The sequence below is a fragment of the Leguminivora glycinivorella genome, chromosome 25 (genome assembly GCF_023078275.1).
Source record: "Leguminivora glycinivorella isolate SPB_JAAS2020 chromosome 25, LegGlyc_1.1, whole genome shotgun sequence".
In the NCBI taxonomy this organism is placed as follows: domain Eukaryota; kingdom Metazoa; phylum Arthropoda; class Insecta; order Lepidoptera; family Tortricidae; genus Leguminivora; species Leguminivora glycinivorella.
This window is the reverse complement of record NC_062995.1, coordinates 6,812,329-6,838,885: the sequence shown is the minus strand read 5'-3', so window position 1 is coordinate 6,838,885 and position 26,557 is coordinate 6,812,329. Positions and strand designations below refer to the sequence as shown.

The following is a 26,557-nucleotide window of genomic DNA, read 5'->3' as shown; positions in this document are numbered from 1 at the left end:
CGCCTAGTATAACAAAAAATAAAATAAAAAAATATGTTGAAAAAAAAAGGTTGTCAACAAGCATACAGTCTACCTAAAAGAAAGCGGTAGCTGTAGTATAGAAAGGGATAGTCCCATTAGTCAAATTTGAAATTGGTCATAGTTATATCAGTTTTAACTGCAGAAGAGTAGCGCCATCTAGTTTGACTGGCACATTTAGGGGCATTTTTTTAAGAAACCCTTATCTCTCGCACAGTCAATAATTCATTGCATTTGCTAAGCGTACAAAAGATCAAAAAAGCACCCTTTTGGTTAGTTTCAGTTTTCTAACAGTAAATATTTGTGTTAAGAATTCGATTTTTGTTTTAATTAAATAATCGACGATTTAGTTTGGACATAAGAATAATCGATAAATACAAATTACGCAAGTCGATTGAAAGATTCAATAATTTCTTAAGGAAACTAAAACCGATTTTTAATCGATTGTAATATGTGTCGCTTAACTTCAAACTTGGGTAAATCCATTGCTATAAGGTTGATTATCTTTCAGATATTTTTTTTGTAATTTAAACATGTTGAAATTAAGCTACACATATATTTGTTAAAGCGAACACTAGCTTAACTCAAAATATGGACTGTTAGAAAACTAAAAACAGAATAACATAACAAAATATACATAAAACAACCAAATGGAAGGATCATCTCATCAGACACTTTGAGTGCACAGTCAGTCACATCAATATATTATACATTATGAGACTTACAATATAGGAAGGGCACTTAGCATGATCAATTTAGTTCATTGACCCGCGTGTTTCTCTTTAGCACAAGCTTGTTTTTCCCTGTTTTTTTTATACTACGTCGGTGGCAAACTAGCGTACGGCCCGCCTGATGGAAAGCGGTCAACGTAACCTATGGACGCCTGCAACTCAAAGAGTGTCACATGCGCGTTGCCACCCCATTAGAAACTTGTACATTCCCTTTTGCTGTGTTAAATACACAGCAAAAAAAAAAGCACAAGTTCCAAGGAGGGTTCGGGTTGCCGACGACTACTCAAAGGACAATAGACGGAATAAGTCAGTACCGTAAGTCAGCAATTCCCGTTTAGTTTGTACATTTGTATCACGTCTCCGATTTGGATAAAAATTGGTAGGCTGATAGAGTCCACGATGCTGAGCAAGATCCACTAGGTTTCATGAAACTTTCCTTTTTTGTTACCGAAAATGTATAGAAATCTGGTAACAAAAAAGGAAGGTTTCATACAAACTACATAGGACATTTTGGGAAACCTAGCGGATCTTGCTCAGCATCATGGACTCTATCAGCCCACCAATTTTTATCCAAATCGGAGACGTGATCCAAATGTACAAACTTAACGGGAATTGCTGAAGTCCTCCCGTCATCAGCACATTGCACCCTCGTTGAGCTCTGGCAGCCTTACTCACCGGCAGGAACACAACACTATGAGTAGGGTCTAGTGCACATTACTAAGTGTCATTTGACCGCTCACGCCATAGTAAGGCGTGAGTAGACGCTTGGTCGTACAGCGGGGTGGGGGGGGCCTTTGTTTTTTTTTTGCACGTTATGCCGTGGACTCAGCACACTTGTATGAGCTTCAATTGTTTGACATGCGCGCCGCGCGCCCCGCCCGCAAAACGCAAAATATGAGCGATCAGTCAGGCATCACACATAAGCGAGACAGCGATACGATTACGCGTGTGCGATAGAAATAGCAACAAAGGGGTCATTGTACGAAATTCTTCGCGTTAAGTGACCTTCCTTTAGCTCAATGCGTAAAGTAATTCTTACGGCCCTGGTCAGTAAAAATTACTTTACATAGATTTTAAAGTATTTCGGATAGTAATCTTATCATTGACAAAAATGTAAAAATTGCAGTATCTAGATTTCATTTATTTAATATAATTCGATCCACATATTTTTCACGTCTTTTTGTTCAGTTTTGGCACTATTCGTTATACATGACGTTTTTCAAGCAATTATATACAAACAAGATCTTCTCTTTTTATATTTTTGTGTTTACTTTTTATAGAACATGTGGATCTAAAACAGCGTCAGTTATAAGTCATATTTATTTAAATTTGTTTTTTTATCATGCAGAAACGTCTGCGAGCGATATTAAATATTTTTAAATTAAAGGAAAAATGGGAAAATTCACACCTCCGGCGCCTCCTGTTAAGATCTATTCTTAAGGGTAGATGTTTGCTTTAACGCCACCCTAAGGCGGTTGAGAATTAAGGGAAGGCATGGATAAATTCGCACACATGCAGCAGGCCTCCGTGGCGCTTGGAAGCGCGATGGCTCCGGCAAGGCCAGAGGTCGCAGATTCGAGTCCTGCCGGAGGTGTGAATTTTTCCTTTAATTTAAAAATATGTTATATTTCTTTATCCACAAGTTACAATTTTACTAATTTATTGATTTGAACTGAGCGAATTATGAAGTTGACCATTTTAGACTTGTAAAATTGTAATTCATATCATACAAAGATGAAATATCAAAATACATTATAGTTGTTAACACAGTATGTATATTTTGACATTTTAAATTAAATAGTGATTTAAACATATAACTGACCTGTTCATTTAGTTATATCCTCATTTGAGCTCAAATTTCAGCTACCAAAGACAGAAGTCCTTTAAGATTTTTTTTAATCCTAGCGAGGTCCTAATTTCATGTCCTTTGTGACCTTTGATACTTTTTTTTCTCTATTTTAACTCTTAGTATGCGTTCTTATGGTGATACTGCCACACTATCGAATACCAAGCCGCAGACTTAGATTAGACACATTCTATGAATCTAAGACTTCGACTATCACCCTGTTTTTAAGGACGACTCATTAGTCAATCTCCAGTAGCAGCGACGCGGTCGGTATCTACTGCGCAATGTCACGCAGGGTTGAATAAAATTCCTATAAAGTTAATTGACTTCGTACAAAGTAAGTTGTTGTTATCTAATGGGTACTATTAACTAGGTTGTTGCAAGTCTTTTGAATCACGCCAAAAAACCGGCAAAATAGGGAGCGGTGGGCATGATGAGTAGCGCGGCCACACTATGCCTCTGCCTACTTCCCACGCCGCTCGTCGAGTGTGTGGCAGAGGTATAAGAAGTAAAAGTAAGCAACCCTGAGTATACATTGGACCTCGCTAAGAGGTATTAAAACTTAATAACAGTCTATTCAAGTCTGCTCAAACGAGGAAATTCACCCTAACGTCTCTATCTAACAATGGAATGTCTACTACTGCCCTTCCTTATTCTGACTCTTCTGCTGCGCCCTAATGAACTCAGGATAATCTATATACCCGTCCCTATTATGGTCATCCATGTTTAAAATAGGGTCTATTAAATTAACCAGCTCATCGTCCCCGAAGATCTTTTCGCCGGCTGGAGGTGATCCGGGCTGGGGTTGTTGCTTGCTTCCCTGTTCTGGTATACAAACAGACAGACACAGATGTGAGCGTAGGGTAACGACTACTGGCGATATCGTGCGAGTTTAAGTTTTTGTCAGTGCAAATATAACACCCTGTATTCATGGGTAGCAAACACCAAAAATGTGGCATTATTTCAAAAATTACTTATTTTGATATCGAATTAAAGTAATTTTTGAGAACTATTCAACATTTTCAAGTGATTCCAGTACGATTTTTTTATAAAAAAAAAATAATAATAAAACTCAGCACGAAAATCGACAGTTAGTTGTTACTATTTAATAGCGGATAAAAAGTCTCAAAATAATAAAAAAAAAGTTTGGAGAGACTTTTTATACAATGCAAATGAGTAAGAAAAACATTTCAATTCGCCCACAATTTATTGCCAACTTTGCATATCGAAATCGAAATATTTTTCTTAATAGCCGAGTCCACACAACGCGTATCACATCGCGAAGCAATATTCTCGGCAAATGGACGTGCCTCGAGCGAGGCAGATTGCTCGGCCGAGCAAAACGTGTGTACTGCCTCGGACGAGACATTATAGGTACTTTTGCCGCGCGCATATTGCCTCGCGGCGTACCGCGCTCTTTCTTGAACTCGGCTAATAAAATACCATGAACACATATTGCCATAGCCATGAAAGACCCACCCTGGCAACATTTAACATTTAAACACTAGCAACATTTAATCCCAAAACAACATAAAATAAAACCGTCAACCCCAAAAATAAACATAAATAAAAAGAATTTGTTTTAAAAAAAAAACAGTGTGGAATATCCATGTTTTGTCATTTGAGACGGTAAAACGCCCCACTGTGTACTATTGTAATTCGTATCTTAGTGTACGTTTGTTCATATTTTTATATATTCTGTCTGATTGTAAAATGAGAACTGAAAATCTACTTCCGATCGGATTTTATCTCTGACGTCCAACGGGTAATAGGCGAGACGACTAAAAATAACGAATTAGTCCGTCAGTTAGATTATCAAAGAATTTTAGACACGTATTTTTTCTTTTTTCTCGTAAACGAAAAATGACGACGGTACATCGCGTTGAAGTTTCGCGTGACGTCACGCCTAGGTACCATTTTTACTGTATTTTTTCATTAATTAGAAAATTTTTTACATCTTTGTATTTTTTCATTAATTAGAAAAATCGAAAAATACGTGTTCAGTATTTTTGGACGATCTACCTGACGGACTAAACAGAATGCCATTTTTTATGTAGTCGTCATCCCTATTGTCATAATTAAAAAGTGAAGTACTCACCATGCCAATGTATAAGGCTCTTGATAAGTTCGCAGCCGTCCAGCTTGTTATTGTTATCGGCGTCGTGCATCTTGAAGTAGTGGAACTGGAGCTCCTGCTCCGACATCTTGGATGTGTCTATGGGCACGTCCATGTGCTCCTGGATGTGTCTGGAATGGCACAGAAACTTAGTCACGAGAGTAACCCCCTTAATCATTTTTTTTTTTTTTTACTTTAGGAGTGTGATTATTTCCGAAAATATGAGCATTATCAAAAAAATATTTTAGTAAACCCCTATTCATTTTTAAATACCTATCCAACATATATATATCACACGCTAGGGATGAAATGAAAAAAAAACACTCCGCACTTTACGTGTGGGGGGGGGGGGGGGTACCCTATTAAACATTTTTTTGCACTTTGTCGGCGTGATTGGTACCAAATTTCAGTTTTCCAGTCCTATCGGTCACTGAGATTATCCGCGGACGGACAGACAGACAGAAATGGCGAAACTATAATAAGATAAGATTGGGATAAGGGTTCCTACGGAGTTGTTAGTTGACTACGGCACCCTAAAAAGCATACTCACTCTCTTTCATGCTGAATATTGGCAGCGTTCAGCAGTTGTGGTTCTGTGAATAAAATTATTTGGTTAGGTAATATTATTTAAAAAAAAAAAAACTTCATTTTTATGTATGTAACTAGTTTGACCAGACAAGTTACACCAGTTTGACAGGACTGGCTTCCCTCGAAGGCAACTGATTGTATGTAACTAATTAATTAATTATGTTCATTGTTATGTGATTTTTGGAGATTTTGTTCCTATCATTCAAACTTGAGAAATTTCATTATCCCTTTTGGGAATACTGACGTGAGGTTACCCAATAGGGAACTTGACTGTAGTTAAAATAAAATATTTTATACCATGCACGAAATAAAGCATCAGATAATTATATGAAAAACATGGACAGAAGTTATTTTTAAATCCAATATCTATTTAATAAGTCAGGTAGAAATATATAAAGTAACTGAGTTGACCGTGACGTCACTCAATTCGATTTCATATAAATTCCATATTAGCAAGTCGTTCAAATTCGTTTTGACAGTTCTTAAAAAGAAGCTGATTTGACTAGGAGGCAAGTAGCCTATTCCGTGAGTTTAAGTGCTAGTTCAGACACAGTGGAAACCGCGCGAATTTTATTTTAATAGCATAGTACTAGACCGTCCACACTACATCCGCGCGGTGTAGTGTGAACGGTTTAGTGCTAAGCTATTAAAATAAGATCCGCGCGGTTTCCGCTGTGTCTGAACTAACACTAAGTATGTGTGTGTATGTATGTATTGTCCCGGAGCTGTAAGGGTGCGCGCCCACGGGGGACACAGTTGCTCGGCGACTTTCGTATTTGTATGAAAAGTTGCGTCGCCTCGTGTGCGCACTTTCATACTAGCCCATAGACCGATGACGTGAGCGACAAAAAAAGTCGCCGCCTAAAGTTGCCCGTGTGCGCGCCTCTCTAAGTTCACATTTTTGACACATGACAGCGTCCACAAAACGTAAACTCGCGCGACCTAATGAAATTTTAAATAAAATCCTGTAATAATATTTAAAAAAAATCAAGTACTTAAAAACAATAATAAGACAATATAAGATAAGTTCGCCTTTGTACTGTTTATCCTATGTCATATTTGTGTTTTGTACAATAAAGGGTTTATACATAGTACCTATACATACATACAATATTTCGCTTACTTTAAACATAATCTAACACATGTTACATTTTTGCGGATCTTCATTAGTGAGTATTTTACGATATTAATTTATGACGCAGGATTTACTTATTATGTCATTTATCATGCACTTTTATTTTTAAACTAGTGCTGTGGCAGTCTGTCATTTCAATTCAAATGACATTTCAGTAAGTTGATAGAAATCGTACATTTGTTAAAGCGCCTCCTTGTACATAGGGCCTAATCGATTCAACCAATTCGTAAATAATCACTAGATTTGGCAAACGAAACGTCTTAGCCACATCGCAACATACTACAAACCAAATGTGTCAAAAATGTGAACTTATTGCTCAGGCACAATGTACTCTTGTTGATCGTCCTAGGACACCCCATAGGTGCATAGGGCCTCCACAAGATCCTTCCACGCCTTTCTATCTTGAGCCACCGCCTTGGCCTCATCACACCTCGGACACTGGCGATCAAAAATATGAAAGAGGCGCGTTCCTAGCACACATTCTAAGCTCGTGTATGTGAACGCGTACCATGCTTGTATGAGTGAGATATGACAGGTCGACTGTTCGCGTTTTTGACAGGCGGTAACTGTGAGGTAACCGAGAGGGGGTGGGTGGCACTTTCAGCGGGGAGCGGGAGTGGCCACACTGTACGATAGTACTCTTTATTATACTGTGGCCTCGTTCCAGCTCAGTCCATATTCCCTCAGCTCGTTCTCAACACTCCGCCTCCAGGTGTGTACGGGGCGTTTGCGGAGTCGCTACAATGTACTCTGCAGAATGATATACATGACGAATGACTTACCACCATGATGATCATGCTGCACTAAGATCTGCCCCTGCTGCGGTTGTTGTTGATACTGTTGTTGTTGTTGTTGTTGTTGTGGTGGTGGCGGCTGCTGATATTGTTGTTGCTGCGGCGGCGGGGGCTGGTACTGCTGCTGCTGGTATTGTTGTTGAGGGACCTGCTAAAATATAAAATATATATATATATATATGTCGGAGAATGACTAAAATGTGGTTTTACAGCTTTGTACAACCTGGCTGGTATTCGACTGAGTTCTGGCAAAACGTCACAGAGGACGCTACTGTCTAAAAGAATAGAATTGAAAAACAGATGAAAAAAACAGATGATTGGAGGATGCCAATAGAGCTGCAGTAGAAATGGTTGAGGAGTGCTGGCGTTGTTGGAGATTCTTCGGTCTAATCCGGCAGTTTGCTCGAAATATTAGGCGGAATGTATTACTGTGATGTAATTTAATGAGTTATCGGTTTTGTGCAGTAAATTCTATGATATGGACATGGTATCAGCAATTCCCGTCAACTTTGTACAATGCCACGTCAGCAAATTTTAATTGATCCTATTTTGTTACCAACATTTAGTAATATAATTCGACTTTCGTAAGATATATACAGGATAATTGTTATAATTAAGAAAATATAGATACTAGAGAACCTTAATGCCGAAATAAAACTTAATAAAATCTCAATTCATCAACAAAATCTTGGTAACAAAGTAGGAATTAATAAAAACAAATTTAACTTTTCCCTTAATTTTTGCACAAAGTTGACGGGAATTGCTGGTATTTCATTGAAAAGCTCTCATAAACAACCACAACGGGTCCTGAAAACGGTTCTGGTATGATACGCCCACGATCACACGCCACGATATATAAAAGTTTATTTGCCAAAAAGTGTTACAAGTATTTTACCTTTGACCACCACACTGGGCTAGGCCTGTCTCGTGGAGTCAGTCCAAACATTACCATTTTCATTTTTAAGACAAGACTTAAGTATAAATATTTAAGACTATGACTAAAGCTAACCAGACTTAACAAGGGTAACACGGTTAATCACAGTATAGTTCAGTAACAAATTTTCGATTTTATTAATGTTAACACATTTTATTAATATTAATTAACATTTATTGTATACTAGCGACCCGCCCCGGCTTCGCACGGGTACTATACCTACATGTAAACCTTCCTCTAGAATCACTCTAACTATTAAAAAAAACCGCATCAAAATCCGTTGCGTAGTTTTAAAGATTTAAGCATACATAGGGACATAGGGACAAAGAAAGCGACTTTGTTTTATACTATGTAGTGATTTGTTTGTAGTCAGCAGGAGTGAATGACTTGTATGTAAGGTGTGTGTGTATGTGACACAGGTGCTGTAGCAGAATAGCATTTCTGCGACGCGAAATGAAAACGAAACGCCGCGAAAGGTAGTCTGGCTCTGTCGCGCCAATACGCAAGAGCGATAGAGATAGATATCTACGAGCGTTTCGTGAGCGTTTGTGACATTCGGCTACGCACCCTGATGTATGTACGAACTGACTCTGTCTGAACTAGCCTGACAAGTAGGAGCGTTTACGTAAGAATATGAAGGGAAAGCATTTTGCACTACCGTCAAATAAGCCAACTTTGCCCGCTTTTTTCGAAAAAATACGAATTTCTCAAAAAAATCTATGAAAGTATTTTTTTTTTTGGTTTACGAGGTCCATTATGACAATCTGCAGCCGTCCATTAAGTCAAAAATAATTTTATCTCGTCATTTTGTATATTTTTTTTTTACGATTTTAAGGGCGGGTAAAGTTATCCGGGTTTTTGGCCAACATTGCCCACGTCGATTTTGCACTGAAATTTAGCTCGTACAGCATTGAAACAAGAATCACAATAAGCTAATGGGCAATCCTACCGTTTGCTGTCAACAGCTTAGCGACATCTGTGCAAACTTTAAAAAAAATCAAGTGGGCAATGTTACCTGGCCATTTTTGCCCTTTTCCATACAAACGACACCTAAGCGATTTACAAGTGTTAGGGTTGTCACTTTTGAGGAAACATCATTAATTTAGTAGCCAGTAGTTACTATCATTTCTCACTTTTTTATCACTATTTCGATACATAGCAAAAGACTTACTACCCCATTATTCATAAAAAAGTTAACAGACGTTTTAGTAAAAATATGTTTTATCCCATTCTAACAAACGCAAATGTTATAGTGCCAGATAAAGACAAACAATCATTTAGCTAATCAGTTGTTGAAGAAGGTTTATGAATAAGGCGGTGAGGGTTCAATTTCCTAAGTGTTTAGTATGTTTCATTCGCCAACGTAACGCGACGACCGCGTTTCTGTTTGCACATAATATATATATTATCTACATCTCGTTCCCAGCAGTATAGGTGGAGCGATTGGGAGTGAGATGCAAATATGAGCTAACCCAAACACGATCGTTGCGTTACGTTGTCAAATGATATATACTAAACACTCTGAAGAGGGATGAGCTACCTATAAAAGCGAAATTACGATGTAAATAATCATTTACTTATAAAACAATGTTATATTTTATTCAAGTAGGTAGATAAAAACTAACAGGTGACAACCCTAAGACATTTTTGGCGATGGGCAAAGTTTGCAATGACTAGTCGCTGCATTACAGGGTAACATTGCCCAAGACCATAACTCCGTTAAAAATTAGTTTTACGAAACTTTATTAACAGAAAAACAATCTACAAATCTTATTTTATTACATGCTATGGGTTTTACTCACTAGCGTTTTCCCCATTTTGCACAATTCACGATCAAACTTCACAAAAAAACTGCCCGCGAAATTACGCACCGCACTCGACGAGTTCTGACATGCAACTGATGGCAGTTAGATACAAAAGTGATGCTCAGTGTTGCTACCCATATAACCTAGTTTCTACTAAAAATAATGGAGTTGCCAGAACTCTGATACATTTTTCTACACAAACCGATTTGTTTAAGTTTTGGGCAAAGTTTCCCCTGGTGGCAAAGTTGGCGTATTTGACGGTACATCTGTAAATAGGATTAGTCAAATGATTGACAGCTGTCATTTGGATAACCATCTGCAGTGATGGATGAGCATTGGACTTGAGCTTTTTTTTGCAAGGACTTAATCTCGTAAGCCCCTGTGTACTTCTACTAGTACACTGCAAATTTGAGTTTTGAACTGTTATAAAAAAAAAAGGGTATAAATAATAAGTTTCTGGAAGCTCCTTATTCTTTTTTTGCAGTTTATTTTATGTTGTTTAAATGCAAACAGGGTGATTGTTACTAGAATTATAAATAACTATGCAAAAAGTGACCATATAGCTCAATAGCATAAATTGCCAATATTGAAATTGGTCACTTTTCAGGATTTTGGTCAACTTCTTCAAAATAAGGGTGACTTTTTTAGCAGTCATTTTCTTCAGAACTGCAGTCAAATATTATCTATAAGTACCTGCTGGTGTCCTTGAGGTGGTGGTGGGGGTGGGGGTTGCTGATAATTCTGAAAAGAACAATTAAACATACAAAATTATACAAATCTAAGAGATAAGTAGGTAATACAAGAAGGCATTGCATGATTTTTTTAGTTATGATGGTAATATGTTTAGTTGTGCTTAGTCTAAAATAAAAGTTGACTATTTGTTCTATTTTATGGCTTTTGGCCTATGTCCTCAAAGGACAAGACTCAAGTTAAAGTTGTCAATGGAAAAAAAATAGTAATATATATTATAGGACATTCTTAAACAGATTGACTGAGGCCCATGGTAAGCTCAAGAAGGCTTGTGTTGTGGGTACTCAGACAAAGATATATATAATATATAAATACTTATATACATAGAAAACATCCATGACTCAGGAACAAATATCTGTGCTCATCACACAAATAAATGCCCTTACCGGGATTCGAACCCGGGACCGCGGCGCAGCAGGCAGAGTCACTACCGACTGCGCCAGACCGGTCGTCAAAATATATTATAGTTATAAATAAAAACAAATAGATAATAAGCAATAATAGTATATGTGTAGAAAAAAGCTTCAGTAAAAAAAGGCTATTTTTTTTTTTATGAGGAACAGGTAAACCAATTGACCACAATCTCACCTGATGGAAAATGCCGATGCAGTCTAGGATGAAGCATGTTTACCCAAAAAATGTCTATTCACTCTTGATTTAAAAAGATCCAAATTATAGTGGGTTGGAAATAGACATGCAGGAAGTGAGTTCCACTCCTTAGCCGTTCGCATGATAAAGCTAGATGCAAATCGTTTAGTGCGAATCATTGGCAAGGAAACGATGTAAGGGTGAAACGCAAGTCCGCATTTTACAAACAATCAGATGACCATAAATTAATAATCCAAAAAGCATAACATTGCAATAATAATTTTATATCATAATCTTCAAACTTACATATTTCAATTGGTCTTATTAATTCTCAATCATAATTTATATGACATTATTTGTAATCACAGACCAAAACAACAAGACGGCCCTTACAGGGCGACTCGCGGTCACCAAGCATACGAAAAATCAGGTGTATAAAAGTTTGAACGCGCGCGACACCGATCAGTAGCGCCCAAGTATACGACCCGCTAACAGTGTTCGTGTCCGCTCGGGAAAAAATCTTAAAATAATTAAATTTGGTTGCAAACAATGGTCTCTTGCAGCATAAAGTGGTGTGGCAAGTCTTCTACCACTTTCACATATAAAAAAGATGGAATAACATTCCACGGTTAAGTCAAATTAATTATTTTGTTGAATATTGTTTATTATCCGCGGAGTTCATTTATACTGGCCAATATGGTTGTACTGAGCGGCGCCGAGGCGCGTCCATCCCTTTTTGCCTAGTTAACAATGCAATATGCTATCCCTTTTACGTAAACGACTAGGGATGGGGGCATGTTAGTTTATGTCTGTTGCGGGAACTTCGTACTACCGTTCGCGTTCGTACCATGTGCTACCATTTTATGAAATGTAAAAGAAAGCAGATTTGTAATTCTGAATAATTATCTAGAATCTGTAGAGTCTGTAGTGTTATTTAGTTGATTGATTAGTTTACGTAAATATTAATGCACAGTTTAGTTATTAGTTAGTAGAATGATTTTTATTGAGGTGCTATCACAATCATCATCCTCCTTGCGTTATCTCGGCATCGGCATTCGCCACGGCTCATGGGAGCCTGGGGTCCGCTTTGGCAACTAATCCCAAGATTTGGCGTAGGCACTAGTTTTACGAAAACGACTGCCATCTGACCTTCCAACCCGAAGGGTAACTAGGCCTTATGGGAATTGAGGTCAACATCACAATCAGATATGAAATTTAATCTATGGCCACGTTTCTGGTCCATCAGCAGATCAGCTCCATGATACCATAATATTGCATCGTCACGTGATTTAGACAATTATGTGTGCAAAATTTCAGCTCAATTGGTTAAAAATATCTGCTTTAAAAGTAGCATGATTTCACCCGAATATACTAACATTGCAAGTTAAATAAAAGCTTGCAAAAACCTAACCTAACCTAACTTGCGCATTTCTTACCATTACTTGTAGAAATAATACTTTTTAACTAAAGAAATATAAATAAGTTAGAAAAACTGCTATAATATTAAAATTTGTTGCAAAACAAATTCACCACAGTACTGGTACCGGTACCATTGTCTATAATAGACATGTCCCATTCCCATCCCTTTGGCTAAGCGTAAAGGCGCGCCATTATTTGAAACGACCAATGGCAGCACCGTGCGCTCCCGCCTCACCCCGCAAGGATTGGTGATTTGCGTCTCGAACAATATCGCTTGCATTAGGCTTCTAGTGGGGTGTTCTGTGTTTGTAATACACTGTTAGATTGGAATTAAAAGTACAACTTTAGGTCATTCATTATGTATATTGAGGACTGGTTTTGACTATACAACCTCCAGAAAGTACCATTACTTCTTATTTTTTTAATGCAGTTTTGTACTTTATTTCATCAACTATTTGGACTAAGACTTATTAAAATGGATAACACTGAACTGGTAGCATTAAATTCTTAAGAATAATCTCCTCTTTCTATAATTTTTAAAATATACACTATATTCATATTCACGACGAAAACATATGGGGAAACCCTAAATTATGCCAACTTGACATAACAGCTAGCATAGAGATAGGGAGAAGCAACTGGTTACCTGATAGTTCTGAGGGGGAACCCCAGGCGCAACCTTTTGCTGGTACTGTTGCGATATACAACACTGCAGGAACGCAGCAAAAACTAGATAACGCAACATCTTTCACACCTGAAACGTATACAACAACAATTACAAAAACTGACGACACACCTCAACTCCTTTTTTTAACCATAGAAAGTGAAATTACAAGTGAAAACTTTGAAATAAAACCAACGATCTAACCTCCGTCTTAAACCGAGATAGGAGCGTGGCTAATTGATTTACCTCTAAATGTAAGCTACGTGGATATTACGGCGATAAAATGCTTATCGAATATTCTGATAATGTAAGCCGATTTAGAAATCGCAAGCGTTTCGAAAAAGTGTAACTTCAAACAAATCGACACGTCACGTCAAACGTGAACGTCATTTGACATTTTGATCGTTTTGTTACTGCACTGTTTGTGATGGAATTTTGCGATTTTTGTATATTTTTCATAATCAATAAAGAATCAAGACGACAAATAAAACATACCAATTACGATAATGAGCATCAATTATCCAAGAGAAATTTAGATTGAATCTATACCAAATCTATACATTTTCGAACTGCATGTTCTTAAATCTATAATAGACCAGCGTACTTGGGCGCATCCAGACAGTGATTCAATGCTCTTTGGACAGCAGCAGACGCAAGCTGACTGGGGCTTATCAAGTGTCAAAAGCATACATTATTATACTAGTGTCAAAGAGCATTGAATCAAGTGTTTGCTGGGGCGTATAAAAGTAGTAAGGTGGTCCGCCTGTAGTTTGGTACGCCCGTCTGATACAATTCTACTGTCACTTCCCTCACAACTGTCAATGTCATTCATGTGTCAGCTCAGTCCTCAGTCAGCTGTCAATGTCAGTTGTCCTTGTCCTACATTGTCTCTTGAACCGCTGTTTCTTTTTTATTATTTATACGATTATTTCTCTTATCTTGTGATTATCATTCCGTTTGGGAAGAAAGTACCCTCTTTTCAATAGAATTCAATACTATATATTTCAAATACGCATAGATAAATCAGAACGTAACACGAAAGTCCAGGAACTTATTTCAACTTGTAACAGAGGGTTTCTGTGAAATATGTCTGTCGAGCGGAGGTAAGGGAGCCAGTTATTGTTTATTTTTAGCCTTACTTAGCCCAACCCAATTCACAAAACTACTTTTAGAATAAGCATAGATACTTCATGTGTGTTTCTTTTTGAACTGTCTTATAACAGGAATGACTCAGATGACAGTGCTTTTATAGTATTTTATGCAACAGGCGTTTAAAGGAGGTCAAAGAAGACGAGTGGCGTGGGTAACAATTTGAGGCGAAGCCGAAAATTGTTATTAAGACGCCACGTGTATTTTTTGACTCAGTTAAATACCGTTGCATACAATACTTTTTCTACGACCATGCACTTAGTTTTTAAAAGTTTTCTTGAATAACTTTCGTGAAATTCGCACTGTTTCCTGTATTTTGACGCAAAGGTTTGCACAGTCAGCTCAGCTGCCCGAAGCCTTCCCGCGCACGCGTGCAGTATCGTTATAACAATGCGTTGCCATGGTTACAGAGCCAAACAATGTGTTTTCAGTTTTTTCGATACTGCGCGCATGCGCTGAAAGCCGGCGGACGCTGGCTTTGGGAATAGACTTTTATGTAGGGTTTTAAAGGCCTATGCACGACCCTGTAAATGAAGAATAACAGTTCGGGAGTAGAAAAAATTGTAAATTTAACTTATGTTTTAGTCAACGAACTGGAACACTGAAGGCATGTATTCACCATAAACTAATTTGTTTTTAAAGAGTGTTTCTAGACAAAGCTTCCCAGTAAATGTATGCTACTCATCTCTTATACTTGTAGAAAGCTAGAATTAGACCAACATTGCGACGATTTTAATAACAGACTGCAAGGATTATTAATTTGCATCATCGTCATCTAAACCATATCCGGCTATGGTGACTCATTGTTAGTCTATGTGGTCTGAATTTTGGTCTTGGTGAGCTCATAAATGACTCGCAAAACCGGGCTTGGTTTTAATCATGCGATTACACAGAACACAATACAGCCGACCACGACATTGGTCTAAGCGCGACAGCGGTGAGCGGCAGCCATACGTGCAAATGAAAAGTCCCATCGCTGTGTCTCGCTCCAATGTATGGCCGCCGCTCACCGCTGCCGTGCTTAGACCATGTCGTGGCTGGGACGTAAGTGTAGCATGCCTTTGGTCTGGTCTTCCGGGAATGGTGTTTTGCGTCGAGTGCGGAGCGGACAAGTATGCATACTGTCTATGCAGTGCTGACTGCTGACTCAGGACACTTGTATGAGCTTCCACTGTTTGACATGCACGCCGCACGTCGCGCCGCACTGCACGCCGCACGTCGCGCCCCACTGCACGCCGATTATGAGCGTGCACTCAGGCCTTACTGCTAGCATTTCTCTGCGGACGTTTGTCTGGTTGCCTTTGGCATAGGCCGTCCCATATTTCTCCATGTTTCTCTGTCTAGAGCTTGTCTTCTCCACAAGGGCTTTTTTTTTTTTTTTATACGTCGGTGGCAAACAAGTATACGGTCCGCCTGATGTAAAGCGGTCACCGTAACCTATGGACGCCTGCAACTCAAACAGTGTCACATGCGCGTTGCCACCCCATTAGAAACTTGTACACTCCCTTTTGCTGTGTTAAGTACAATGTGTGTTGTGTTAAGTACACAGCAAAAAGGAGTGTACAAGTTCCAAGGAGGGTTCGAGTTGCCGACGACTCAAAGGACAATAGATGGAACAAGTTAGTTCCGTAAGTCCTCCCGTCATCAGCACACCGCACCCTCGTTGAGCTCTGGCAGCCTTACTCACCGGCAGGAACACAACATTATGAGTAGGGTCTAGTGCTATTTGGCTGCAGTCTTCTGTAAGGCGGAGGTACTTCCCCAGTTGGGCTCTGCTCTAGATTCGAGCGAGACGATATCCGCTGTGCTGTGCCCTACCACACAAAGCGGAATATCATTCGCTATGCCCTACCTCCTACTGGGCTCCATCTACCTTTCTGGATTCATTGTCCCATCTCATTTTTTGGCCGCTGTCCTTCCTTTTACCATCCCTTGGGTACCATGATGATGTATATCCTTTGACCATTTTTTACAAGCTTTTATTGTACTTGCCTTGTTAGTATGTTAGTTTGGGTCAAAACGTAGAAGCTAAATTTGACCCACTTCCCGGTTTCCGATTGTGCTGAAATTTTGCACACATATGTAAATCACGTGACAATGCAATGTTATGGTATCATGGAGCTGATCTGATGATGGAGCAGAAAGGTGGTCATAGGAACTCTGTTATGAAACGTCATATCCCCATCGAGTAAGGGGCTTTTAAAAACGTCTCGGATGCCAATAGATGATTGTTGAAAGAAAGGTACAGTTGGCGATAAAAGCTTGTGCCAAAAATTTTTTTTTTTAAACTTGTCTCTTTTATCTCAGAGCATTTGGCCAGTCCATTTCCACTTTAGTTGCTTCATTGTCTGATTTACGTCAGTTATCTTTGTGACTCAAGCCTTACCTAATACTTATAGTCTTTCTTTGCTTTGCAGGTAACACAAAAACTTGTCAACTATGTCAGTGGATGTATCAATAGTAAAAGAAGAACCCGGGGAGGAAAGCAGAAGCAAGGAAGCTATAGATGAAGATTTGTATGAAGACCATGTTGTCAAAAAGGAAGTTGTTGTGGGTCCGGAGGTTTTTCGGAGGCCTGATGTGACATTGGCACGGAAAGGTACTAAAGTTGTTACCATTTGAGTCCAGGCTGTGCTAAGAAGTTGCACTCTAATCGAGCTTTGTATAGCTAAAGAGGATCGAGTATTATAGAGAGTTACTGTCTTCAATTGTTTGACATACTCGCCGTATGCCCCGCCCCCGCACGCCCAATATGAGCATGCATTCAGGGGCCCGTTTCTCGAAACGCACAAGCCTTGTATTACAAGTGCGCGAACTGTCAAATCGTATGGGTTGTCATGGAAACACACTTGTAATACAAGGCTTGTAACTTTCGAGAAACGGGCCACTGCCTTACACTAACAGTTATGCTTGAAAAGAAATAGGTGATTCTCTATGGTTGCACATTGACACTTGCTATAAGGACATTCTGACAGGTTGTTCTTCCATAGTACAAGCAAATTTCGTCCTTAGTAAGAGACATTGTTTGTCTTTTACTAAAGAACATATCATGTGTATTTAAATTACTTAACAGCGGTTTTATTTTACAGATAAAGAGAATGTCAAAAAATGTGACGAAATAAACCAAAATGAATGGGACATACACACCAAAATAAAGGTAGAAAAAAAGGAAGAAATAACAGAGAATAATCAAGGTAACTCAGTAATCTTTGATAATGATTCCAAAAAGTTAAAAGAAATCGAAAGTAAGGATGCAATAAAATCTAAAAAGTACACAATGTCAGAACAAGAAAAACATTTTACTTGCAATAAGTGTAAATCTATGTTTTCTACCAAACTGCTACTTTTAAGGCACAGGAAATCCAAACACGGATACGCATATTTCAAATGTAGAAAATGTAAATACGTCGCTGGCCGTAAAGCACATTATCAAAACCATTTACTTACACACACTAAAAAAAAGCCCTTTAATTGTCACTACTGTGACTATAAGTGTAGCCGAAAAGATGCTTTGACGGTACATGAAAAGATACACAATGAAAAGAGAGAGAAACAATATCAATGCACACAATGCAAGTTCAAAACTGATAGTAAAGCAAGCATAGCCCGTCACGAGATGATACACAGCGGGGACAAACCATATAAGTGCCGCCACTGTTCGTTCGCTACCAGAGGCAAGAAGGACTTGAAAAGACACGAAGAAATACATGATAGGCCTGAAAACGCATACCAATGTGATATATGCGGTCATTCATGTCCGCGAAAATGTGACTTAGGACGGCACAAAAGGTCACATGCTCCTAGACCTTTCAATTGCACGGAATGTGCTTTTAAGTGCAGCCGTAAAAATATATGGTTGCGCCATCAGCAAATGCATAGCGAAACAACATTCCAATGCAACGAATGCGACTTCATATGCAGCATGAAAAAAAGGTTTCTTTTGCATTTAATAGGACACCGTAGTGACAAACCATATAAATGCGATCAATGTAAAAAAGAATACAAATTTAGCAGCCACTTAAGAGTACATAAAATGTCGCACACTGGTGAAAAGCCTTTCAAATGTAGCCAGTGTAGCTACAGTTGCAGCCTTCACCATAATTTGCTGAAACACAAAATGAGACACGGTGGCCCCAAACCATATAGTTGCGAAGAATGCGGATTCAAATGTCGTTTACGAAGTGGTCTGAAACGTCACGCAATGATTCATACCGACGAGAGGCCGTTCAAGTGCAAGTCCTGTGATTACACGTGTAGGGATATCCAGTCTTTACGGATACACGAGAGAATACACAATAATGAAAAACCATACATATGCGATATTTGTGATTATTCGTGTCGTTGTAGAAGTAATTTAACCAAACATTTCAAGACTTGGCACTAGAAGTCAGTATACACAGTTATGTACTATTGGACAAATAGAAAACATGTACTTTGATGAAACACTTATATATAATCATGAAGCATAAATATATGTAAAATAGGTAAGGTGCATTAGGATAATTCCGAAAGTCGTCTAATTTCGAAAGTCGCATAAAAATCACAATTTTTTCCATCATATCAAGATTCCCCTTTCGGAATTACCCGAGCATTTCTGCTATTCGGAATTACCCTAATGCACTCTAATAAACTTGAGCTTATGTAAATAGTACAGTATTGATGGTTCATGATAATGTTGCTATTTATTAATGACAAGTAGTAATTTTTGTTTGTTATATAACTATGAGATAAATAAAAGATTTATATTTTTTGAAATATTTGTTTTATTAATTGTTTCTGCTCTTTCGTATTTTTACCTGTAAGAATCTTGTTTTTTTTTTTCAATTATAAACTCTGTTTATGTTTTATGTCCACTACAGGACAGGCTGTGCCTAGTGTGGGGACCAGAATAACATGTAACACTTTGTTATTTTAATAAACGTTTCTTTCTTCTTATTTATACAGGTAGTTATATAAGAGCTGGCAGGAATAGAATGATTAGAATGAACAAACTTTGTATTTTAAGTGACGTCTGTATCGCTATACGCCTGTAAAGCCTAAAGCTGAGTTTAGACCAGCAATATATTGCTGCAAGTTTTGAGGCGCAACTATAGGTAAGAGTGGCAAATATCTGCATCTCTTTCTTGCATATACTTCTGTCTCAAAACTTGCAGCAATAACTTGCTCGTCTAAACTCTGCTTAAGAAGTAAGAATAAGCGACATATTGCGGAATTTCATCAAAACTATGTTCTTCATACTTACTGAACTGTCACCGCACACATCAGAATAACAGTGCCCTCTTGACAAGTCATATATTTTTCCCCTCACTAGCTCGGAAACACGTGTTTTGTCCTTTAATACCAGCGGGTAAAAACGCATTTTATCCACTAGTGGGTAAAGTAATTTGACCTTGAATAAAGTCAAATTAACTGCTTTAAAATTGCTAAAAGTAGGTGAATCTAGTAACAAAGATGATTTACCACCTGTGGAACTACTGGAAGCAGTGATAAACGTATTTTTTGCGTTGTAGTTTCCTCGCTGTAGTGAGGAGAAAAGTTTTGTGTTACACTCGGGTGCAAATGTATTTTACTTCTCGTGTGTTAAAAAAACTAGCAAGTTAAGGATTCTATTCTCGAACCACTCGCTTCGCTCGTGGTTCAACTATTAGAATCCTTTCACTTGTTCGTTTTTCAATTCCACACTCGGCGTTAAAATACAACTTTGCCCCCTTGTATAACAAATAACTATTTCGGTCAAGCTGTTGAAGTTTAGGATGAAACAAAAGATTTTAAGTTTGTTTCTTTATAACAGGTATTGTCTTTGAAATTTACTGAATAAAACATCAAAATGACATGCAAAATATAATATTTATTCAATGATAAGCACTTCTATGAATTATTTACAAGTTTCTCAAAACAGCTTATTTTGAATTAACGGCTCAGCCACGACATTGGTCTAAGCGCGACAGCGGTGAGCGGCGGCCATACATTGGAGCGAGACACAGCGATGGGACTTTTCATTCGCACGTATGGCTGCCGCTCACCGCTGCCGCGCTTAGACCAATGTCGTGGCTGGGCCGTAAATCCGTAAGAACAGAAACGCGATTACAGCTACTAATCATCATCATCACAAACTGGTGGCCATGGTTCTCTATAACCTCCAACGGTGTACCACCCTCACCACTGGCTACTTCCATTTCCACTATTTCTTCTTTAGGGGTCACCTCTTCAATTTCAGTATCTACATTGCCCGGTTTTATTATTTCAATTTTCTCGATTTTTAATCTACTTTCTTGTTCGGTTCACCTTTTTTAACACGCTTTTATTAGGTCGTCGTGTATGTAACTATGTATGTAATGGAATCTAAGGAAGCTAATTTAACCATCTTCCAGGAGTCGTAGCGTAATGAAAATTGGCAGCTATATGTAGTTCCGATGACAATACAATAATATGGTACTGTTGAGCTGATCTGATGATGGAGTCGGAAGATATGAACTGGAACTACATGATGGAACATCGTATCATAGCCGTTTTTGGGTTTCTTAGAAAAGTCTTGTAATGAACTTTGACTACAATTAGGTTTCAAGGTCTGATGATGAAGCCGAAAGATATGAACTGGAACTACATGATGGAACATCGTATCATAGCTGTTTTTGGGTTTCTTAGAAAAGTCTTGTAATGAACTTTGACTACGATTAGGTTTCAAGGTCTGATGATGGAGCCGGAAGATATGAACTGGAACTACATGATGGAACATCGTATCATAGCTGTTTTTGGGCTTCTTAGGAAAGTCTTGTAATGAACTTTGCCTACCATTAGGTTTCAAGGTCTGATGATGGAGCCGGAAGATATGAGCTGGAACTACATGATGGAACATCGTATCATAGCTGTTTTTGGGCTTCTTAGAAAAGTCTTGTAATGAACTTTGACTACGATTAGGTTTCAAGGTCTGATGATGGAGCCGGAAGATATGAACTGGAACTATATGATGGAACATCGTATCATGGCTGTTTTTGGGCTTCTTAGAAAAGTCTTGTAATGAACTATGACTACGATTAGGTTTCAAGGCCTGATGATGGTGCCGGAAGATAAGAACAAAAAAAAGGGGGGTGGGGGGGGGGGGGGGGACTCGAGGGGGGAAGCATGAAAGAAAGATCAACGTAGTATTTAAAATAAGTTGGGTTAGCGTTTTCTTGTGACCTTTCAGAGCAAACAAAGGGGGGCTCGGGGGGCGAAGCCCCCCGCATAAAAGAAAGATTAACGTAGTATTTAAAATAAGTTGGGTTAGCGTTTTCTTGTGACCTTTCAGAGCAAACAAAGGGAGGCTCGGGGGGCGAAGCCCCCGCATAAAAGAAAGATCAACGTTGTATTTAAAATAAGTTGGGTTAAGGTTTTCTTGTGATCCTTAAGAGTAAAGAAAAGGGGGGCTCGGGGGGCGAAGCCCCCCGCATGAAAGAAAGATCAACGTTGTATTTAAAATAAGTTGGGTTAGGGTTTTCTTGTGACCCTCTAGAGTAACGAAAAGGGGGGCTAGGGGGGCGAAGCCCCCCGCATAAAAGAAAGACCAACGTAGTATTTAAAATAAGTTGGGTTAGGGTTTTCTTGTGACCCTTAAGAGTAACGAAAAGGGGGGCTCGGGGGGCGAAGCCCCCCGCATAAAAGAAATATCAACGTAGTATTTAAAATAAGTTGGGTTAGCGTTTTCTTGTGACCTTTCAGAGCAAACAAAGGGGGGCTCGGGGGGCGAAGCCCCCGCATAAAAGAATGATCTACGTTGTATTTAAAATAAGTTGGGTTAAGGTTTTCTTGTGATCCTTAAGAGTAAAGAAAAGGGGGGCTCAGGGGGCGAAGCCCCCCGCATGAAAGAAAGATCAACGTAGTATTTAGAAAAAGTTGGGTTAGCGTTTTCTTGTGACCTTTAAGAGCAAACAAAGGGGGGCTCGGAGGGCGAAGCCCCCCGCATGAAAGAAAGATCAACGTAGTATTTAAGATAAGTTGGGTTACCGTTTTCTTGTGACCTTTAAGAGCAAACAAAGGGGGGCTCGGGGGGCGAAGCCCCCCGCATAAAAGAAAGATAAACGTTGTATTTAAAATAAGTTGGGTTAGGGTTTTCTTGTTACCCTTAAGAGTAATGAAAAGGGGGCTCGGGGGCGAAGCCCCCGCATAAAAGAAAGATTAACGTAGTATTTAAAATAAGTTGGGTTAGCGTTTTCTTGTGACATTCAAGAGCAAACAAAGGGGGCTCGGGGGCGAAGCCCCCCGCATAAAAGAAAGATCAACATTGTATTTAAAATAAGTCGGGTTTGCGTTTTCTTGTGACCTTTAAGAGCAAACAAAGGGGGGCTCGGGGGGCGAAGCCCCCCGCATGAAAGAAAGATCAACGTTGTATTTAAAATAAGTTGGTTTAGGGTTTTCTTGTGACCCTTAAGAGTAACGAAAAGGGGGCTCGGGGCGAAGCCCCCGCATAAAAGAAAGATCAACGTAGTATTTAAAATAAGTTGGGTTAGGGTTTTCTTGTGACCCTTAAGAGTAACGAAAAGGGGGGCTCGAGGGGCGAAGCCCCCCCGCATAAAAGAAAGATCAACATTGTATTTAAAATAAGTTGGGTTAGCGTTTTCTTGTGACCTTTAAGACCAAACAAAGGGGGGCTCGGGGGGCGAAGCCCCCCGCATAAAACAAAGATAAACGTTGTATTTAAAATAAGTTGGGTTAGGGTTTTCTTGTTACCCATAAGAGTAACGAAAAGCGGGGCTCGGGGGGCGAAGCCCCCCGCATAAAAGAAAGATTAACGTAGTATTTAAAATAAGTTGGGTTAGCGTTTTCTTGTGACCTTTAAGAGCAAACAAAGGGGGGCTCGGGGGGCGAAGCCCCCGCATAAAAGAAAGATCAACGTTGTATTTAAAAAAAGTCGGGTTAGCGTTTTTCTTGTGACCTTTAAGAGCAAACAAAGGGGGGCTCGGGGGGCGAAGCCCCCCGCATGAAAGAAAGATCAACGTTGTATTTAAAATAAGTTGGTTTAGGGTTTTCTTCTTACCCATAAGAGTAACGAAAAGCGGGGCTCGGGGGGCGAAGCCCCCCGCATAAAAGAAAGATTAACGTAGTATTTAAAATAAGTTGCGTTAGCGTTTTCTTGTGACCTTTAAGAGCAAACAAAGGGGGGCTCGGGGGCGAAGCCCCCGCATAAAAGAAAGATCAACGTTGTATTTAAAATAAGTTGGGTTAGCGTTTTCTTGTGACCTTTAAGAGCAAACAAAGGGGGCTCGGGGGCGAAGCCCCCGCATAAAAGAAAGATCATCGTTGTATTTAAAATAAGTCGGGTTAGCGTTTTTCTTGTGACCTTTAAGAGCAAACAAAGGGGGGCTCGGGGGCGAAGCCCCCCGCATGAAAGAAAGATCAACGTTGTATTTAAAATAAGTTGGTTTAGGGTTTTCTTGTGACCCTTAAGAGTAACGAAAAGGGGGCTCGGGGGCGAAGCCCCCGCATAAAAGAAAGATCAACGTAGTATTTAAAATAAGTTGGGTTAGGGTTTTCTTGTGACCCTTAAGAGTAACGAAAAGGGGGGCTTGGGGGGCGAAGCCCCCCCGCATAAAAGAAAGATCAACGTAGTATTTAAAATAAGTTGGGTTAGCGTTTTCTTGTGACCTTTAAGAGCAAACAAAGGGGGGCTTGGTGGGCGAAGCCCCCCGCATAAAAGAAAGATAAACGTTGTATTTAAAATAAGTTGGGTTAGGGTTTTCTTGTTACCCTTAAGAGTAACGAAAAGGGGGCTCGGGGGCGAAGCCCCCGCATAAAAGAAAGATTAACGTAGTATTTAAAATAAGTTGGGGTTGCGTTTTCTTGTGACCTTTAAGAGCAAACAAAGGGGGGCTCGGGGGGCGAAGCCCCCCGCATAAAAGAAAGATCAATGTTGTATTTAAAATAAGTTGGGTAATGGTTTTCCTGTGACTCTTAAGAGCAAATAAAGGGGGGCTCGGCAAAAATGAAATACTTAAGTTTTGTTTGAATTAGTTGACTCCTGTGCGACAAATGTCGCTGAGACAATACAGCTGGGAATGGATTGTTTCATTCCCAACTCGTTAGTCGCTGCAGGAGCAAAGAAGCGACCTTGGTTTAACCGGCCCTGTAAGGAAGCTACAACACGTAAGCAAGCCGCTTACAGGGCTTGGACCAAGGCCGTAGCTGATAAGGATCCGAACGTTACTGATGTGAAACGTAAGCTGAACGCTGCCTCGAGGTCTAGTAAAAAAGCTATTGCCAGAGCAAAGTTCGATTTTGTCGGCAGATTTGGTGAGAAACTCGCAGGCTACCCATCCGGGAGTCGCGCTTTCTGGTCTCTTGCCAAGCTGCCGGGGGGAACTTTTGTCGGTCGTCTTTACCACCACTGCGAAATGCTGACGGTAATCTGGTCCATAGTGCAAAAGAGAAAGCCGATCTTCTAGGTACTCTTTTTGCCTCGAACTCGACTGTGAGCGATGACGGTAGCACCGTGCCACCTACCACCATACCGCGGTGCGCACACTCCATGCCGGAAATCCGCATCTCCCAGAAGGATGTTCGGCGGGAGCTACTGTCCTTAAACGTTCACAAGTCGAGCGGGCCAGACGGCATACCTGCAGTTGTGCTCAAACGCTGTGCTCCAGAGTTGTGTCCCGTGCTAACGCATCTCTTCACGCTTTCTATTAGCAAACGGGAAGTTCCATCTTAGTGGAAAACGGCCCTTGTGCACCCTGTCCCAAAAAAGGGCGACAGATCGGATCTATCAAACTATAGGCCTATCGCTATTACCTCCCTTCTCTCTAAGGTCATGGAGCGTGTAATTAACTCGAAGCTCCTTGGATACCTAGAAGAACACGATCTAATAAGCGACCGCCAGTATGGCTTTCGCCACGGTCGCTCTACTGGTGATCTTCTAGTGTATCTAACTCACCGCTGGGCTTCGGCCATTGAGAGTCAAGGTGAGGCATTGGCAGTTAGCCTAGATATAGCGAAGGCATTTGATCGGGTCTGGCATAGGGGCCTTTTGTCGAAGTTACCATCTTATGGACTGCCCGAGGGATTATGCAAATGGATTGCCAGCTTTTTGTCCGGCAGACGCATACGAGCCGTAGTAGACGGTAGCTGCTCCGATAGCATGGACATAAACGCTGGCGTCCCGCAAGGTTCTGTGCTATCCCCAACGCTGTTCTTGCTGCATATCAATGACATGTTGTCTATCGGCGACATCCATTGCTATGCGGATGACAGTACTGGGGATACATTTTACACGGGCCGTGCTAATATCCCTCGTTCAGTGGTGCTAGAAAGTCGTGAAAAGCTTGTGTCGGACATCGAGAGGATTCTGTCCGGAGTCTCGGTGTGGGGTCGGGACAACCTAGTCTGTTTCAATCCCACTAAGACACAGGTGTGTGCGTTCACCGCTAAGAAAACCCCATTTACTGTGGTTCCACAGTTTCAAGGCACAGCCCTTACCTTGTCAGGAAGTATTGGGATCCTCGGAGTCGACATTTCGAGTAGCGTCCAATTCCGTTGTCACTTGGAAGGGAAAGCTGCGTTGGCATCCAAAAAGCTCGGTGTGCTCAACAGAGCGAGGGGATACTTTACTCCGGGGCAAAGACTGCTCTTGTACAAGTCGCAAGTTAGACCCCACATGGAGTACTGCTGTCACCTTTGGGCAGGAGCACCTGGATACCAGCTTGGACCCTTTGACTCGATCCAGAGACGCGCTGTACGAATTGTCGACGATCCCAAACTCACAGGCGGTATTGAACCCTTAAGTCTAAGGAGGGACTTCGCCTCCTTATGTGTGTTCTATCGCCTGTACAATGGGTTGTGTTCTGAAGAATAGAATAGAATAGAATAGAATATAATTTATTTCAGTATAAAAACACAGTTATACAATGCATACACAATGAGATGAAAAAAAAAGAAGACTTATAACTAACATGTACACTGTAGGTAATTACACTGAAAAAGGTGAACACTCAAGGTGAAGAACTGTTTGACATGATGCCAACGGCCACTTTTCATCATCGCACCGCTCG

The 26,557-nt window shown here is 40.0% G+C and overlaps 2 protein-coding genes across 10 annotated transcripts in view; one reads left to right on the top strand and one right to left on the bottom strand.

The window, feature by feature from the left end:
- The window catches only part of LOC125239548 (mediator of RNA polymerase II transcription subunit 15), a 34,355-nt gene extending 20,570 nt beyond the window's left edge, over positions 1 to 13,785 (bottom strand). For 3 of the 8 annotated variants that reach the window (XM_048147169.1, XM_048147163.1, XM_048147166.1), the window contains exons 1-6: positions 13,635 to 13,785; positions 13,371 to 13,478; positions 10,661 to 10,708; positions 7,217 to 7,379; positions 5,262 to 5,304; positions 4,694 to 4,842 (exon numbers count right to left, since the gene is read on the bottom strand). In XM_048147169.1, the coding sequence (XP_048003126.1) occupies positions 4,694 to 4,842; positions 5,262 to 5,304; positions 7,217 to 7,379; positions 10,661 to 10,708; positions 13,371 to 13,469 (502 nt within the window). In that variant the 5' untranslated portion in view covers positions 13,470 to 13,478; positions 13,635 to 13,785. The other 5 variants (XM_048147164.1, XM_048147168.1, XM_048147170.1 and 2 more) reach the window with 5 other exon arrangements.
- Positions 13,786 to 14,151: 366 nt separating this feature from the next.
- On the top strand, positions 14,152 to 19,292 carry LOC125239244 (zinc finger protein OZF-like). Of its 2 annotated transcripts, XM_048146778.1 has the most exons (4): positions 14,152 to 14,491; positions 16,955 to 17,136; positions 17,627 to 17,731; positions 17,889 to 19,292. In XM_048146778.1, the coding sequence occupies exons 2-4, from the start codon at positions 16,977 to 16,979 to the stop codon at positions 18,050 to 18,052; spliced, it is 429 nt and encodes a 142-aa protein (XP_048002735.1). In that variant the 5' UTR covers positions 14,152 to 14,491; positions 16,955 to 16,976; the 3' UTR covers positions 18,053 to 19,292. The 2 variants fall into 2 exon arrangements, with proteins under 2 accessions (XP_048002735.1, XP_048002734.1); XM_048146777.1 differs by having other exon boundaries at positions 14,196 to 14,491; positions 17,627 to 19,292.
- The last annotated feature ends 7,265 nt before the right edge of the window (positions 19,293 to 26,557 follow it).

Bases quoted from the DNA above. Each gene is read 5' to 3' on its own strand.
- LOC125239244 (XM_048146777.1), top strand. From the start codon at position 16,977: ATGTCAGTGGATGTATCAATAGTAAAAGAAGAACCCGGGGAGGAAAGC. The intron at 17,137-17,626 runs GTACTAAAGTTG...TTTATTTTACAG, and splicing joins TGTGACATTGGCACGGAAAG to ATAAAGAGAATGTCAAAAAA.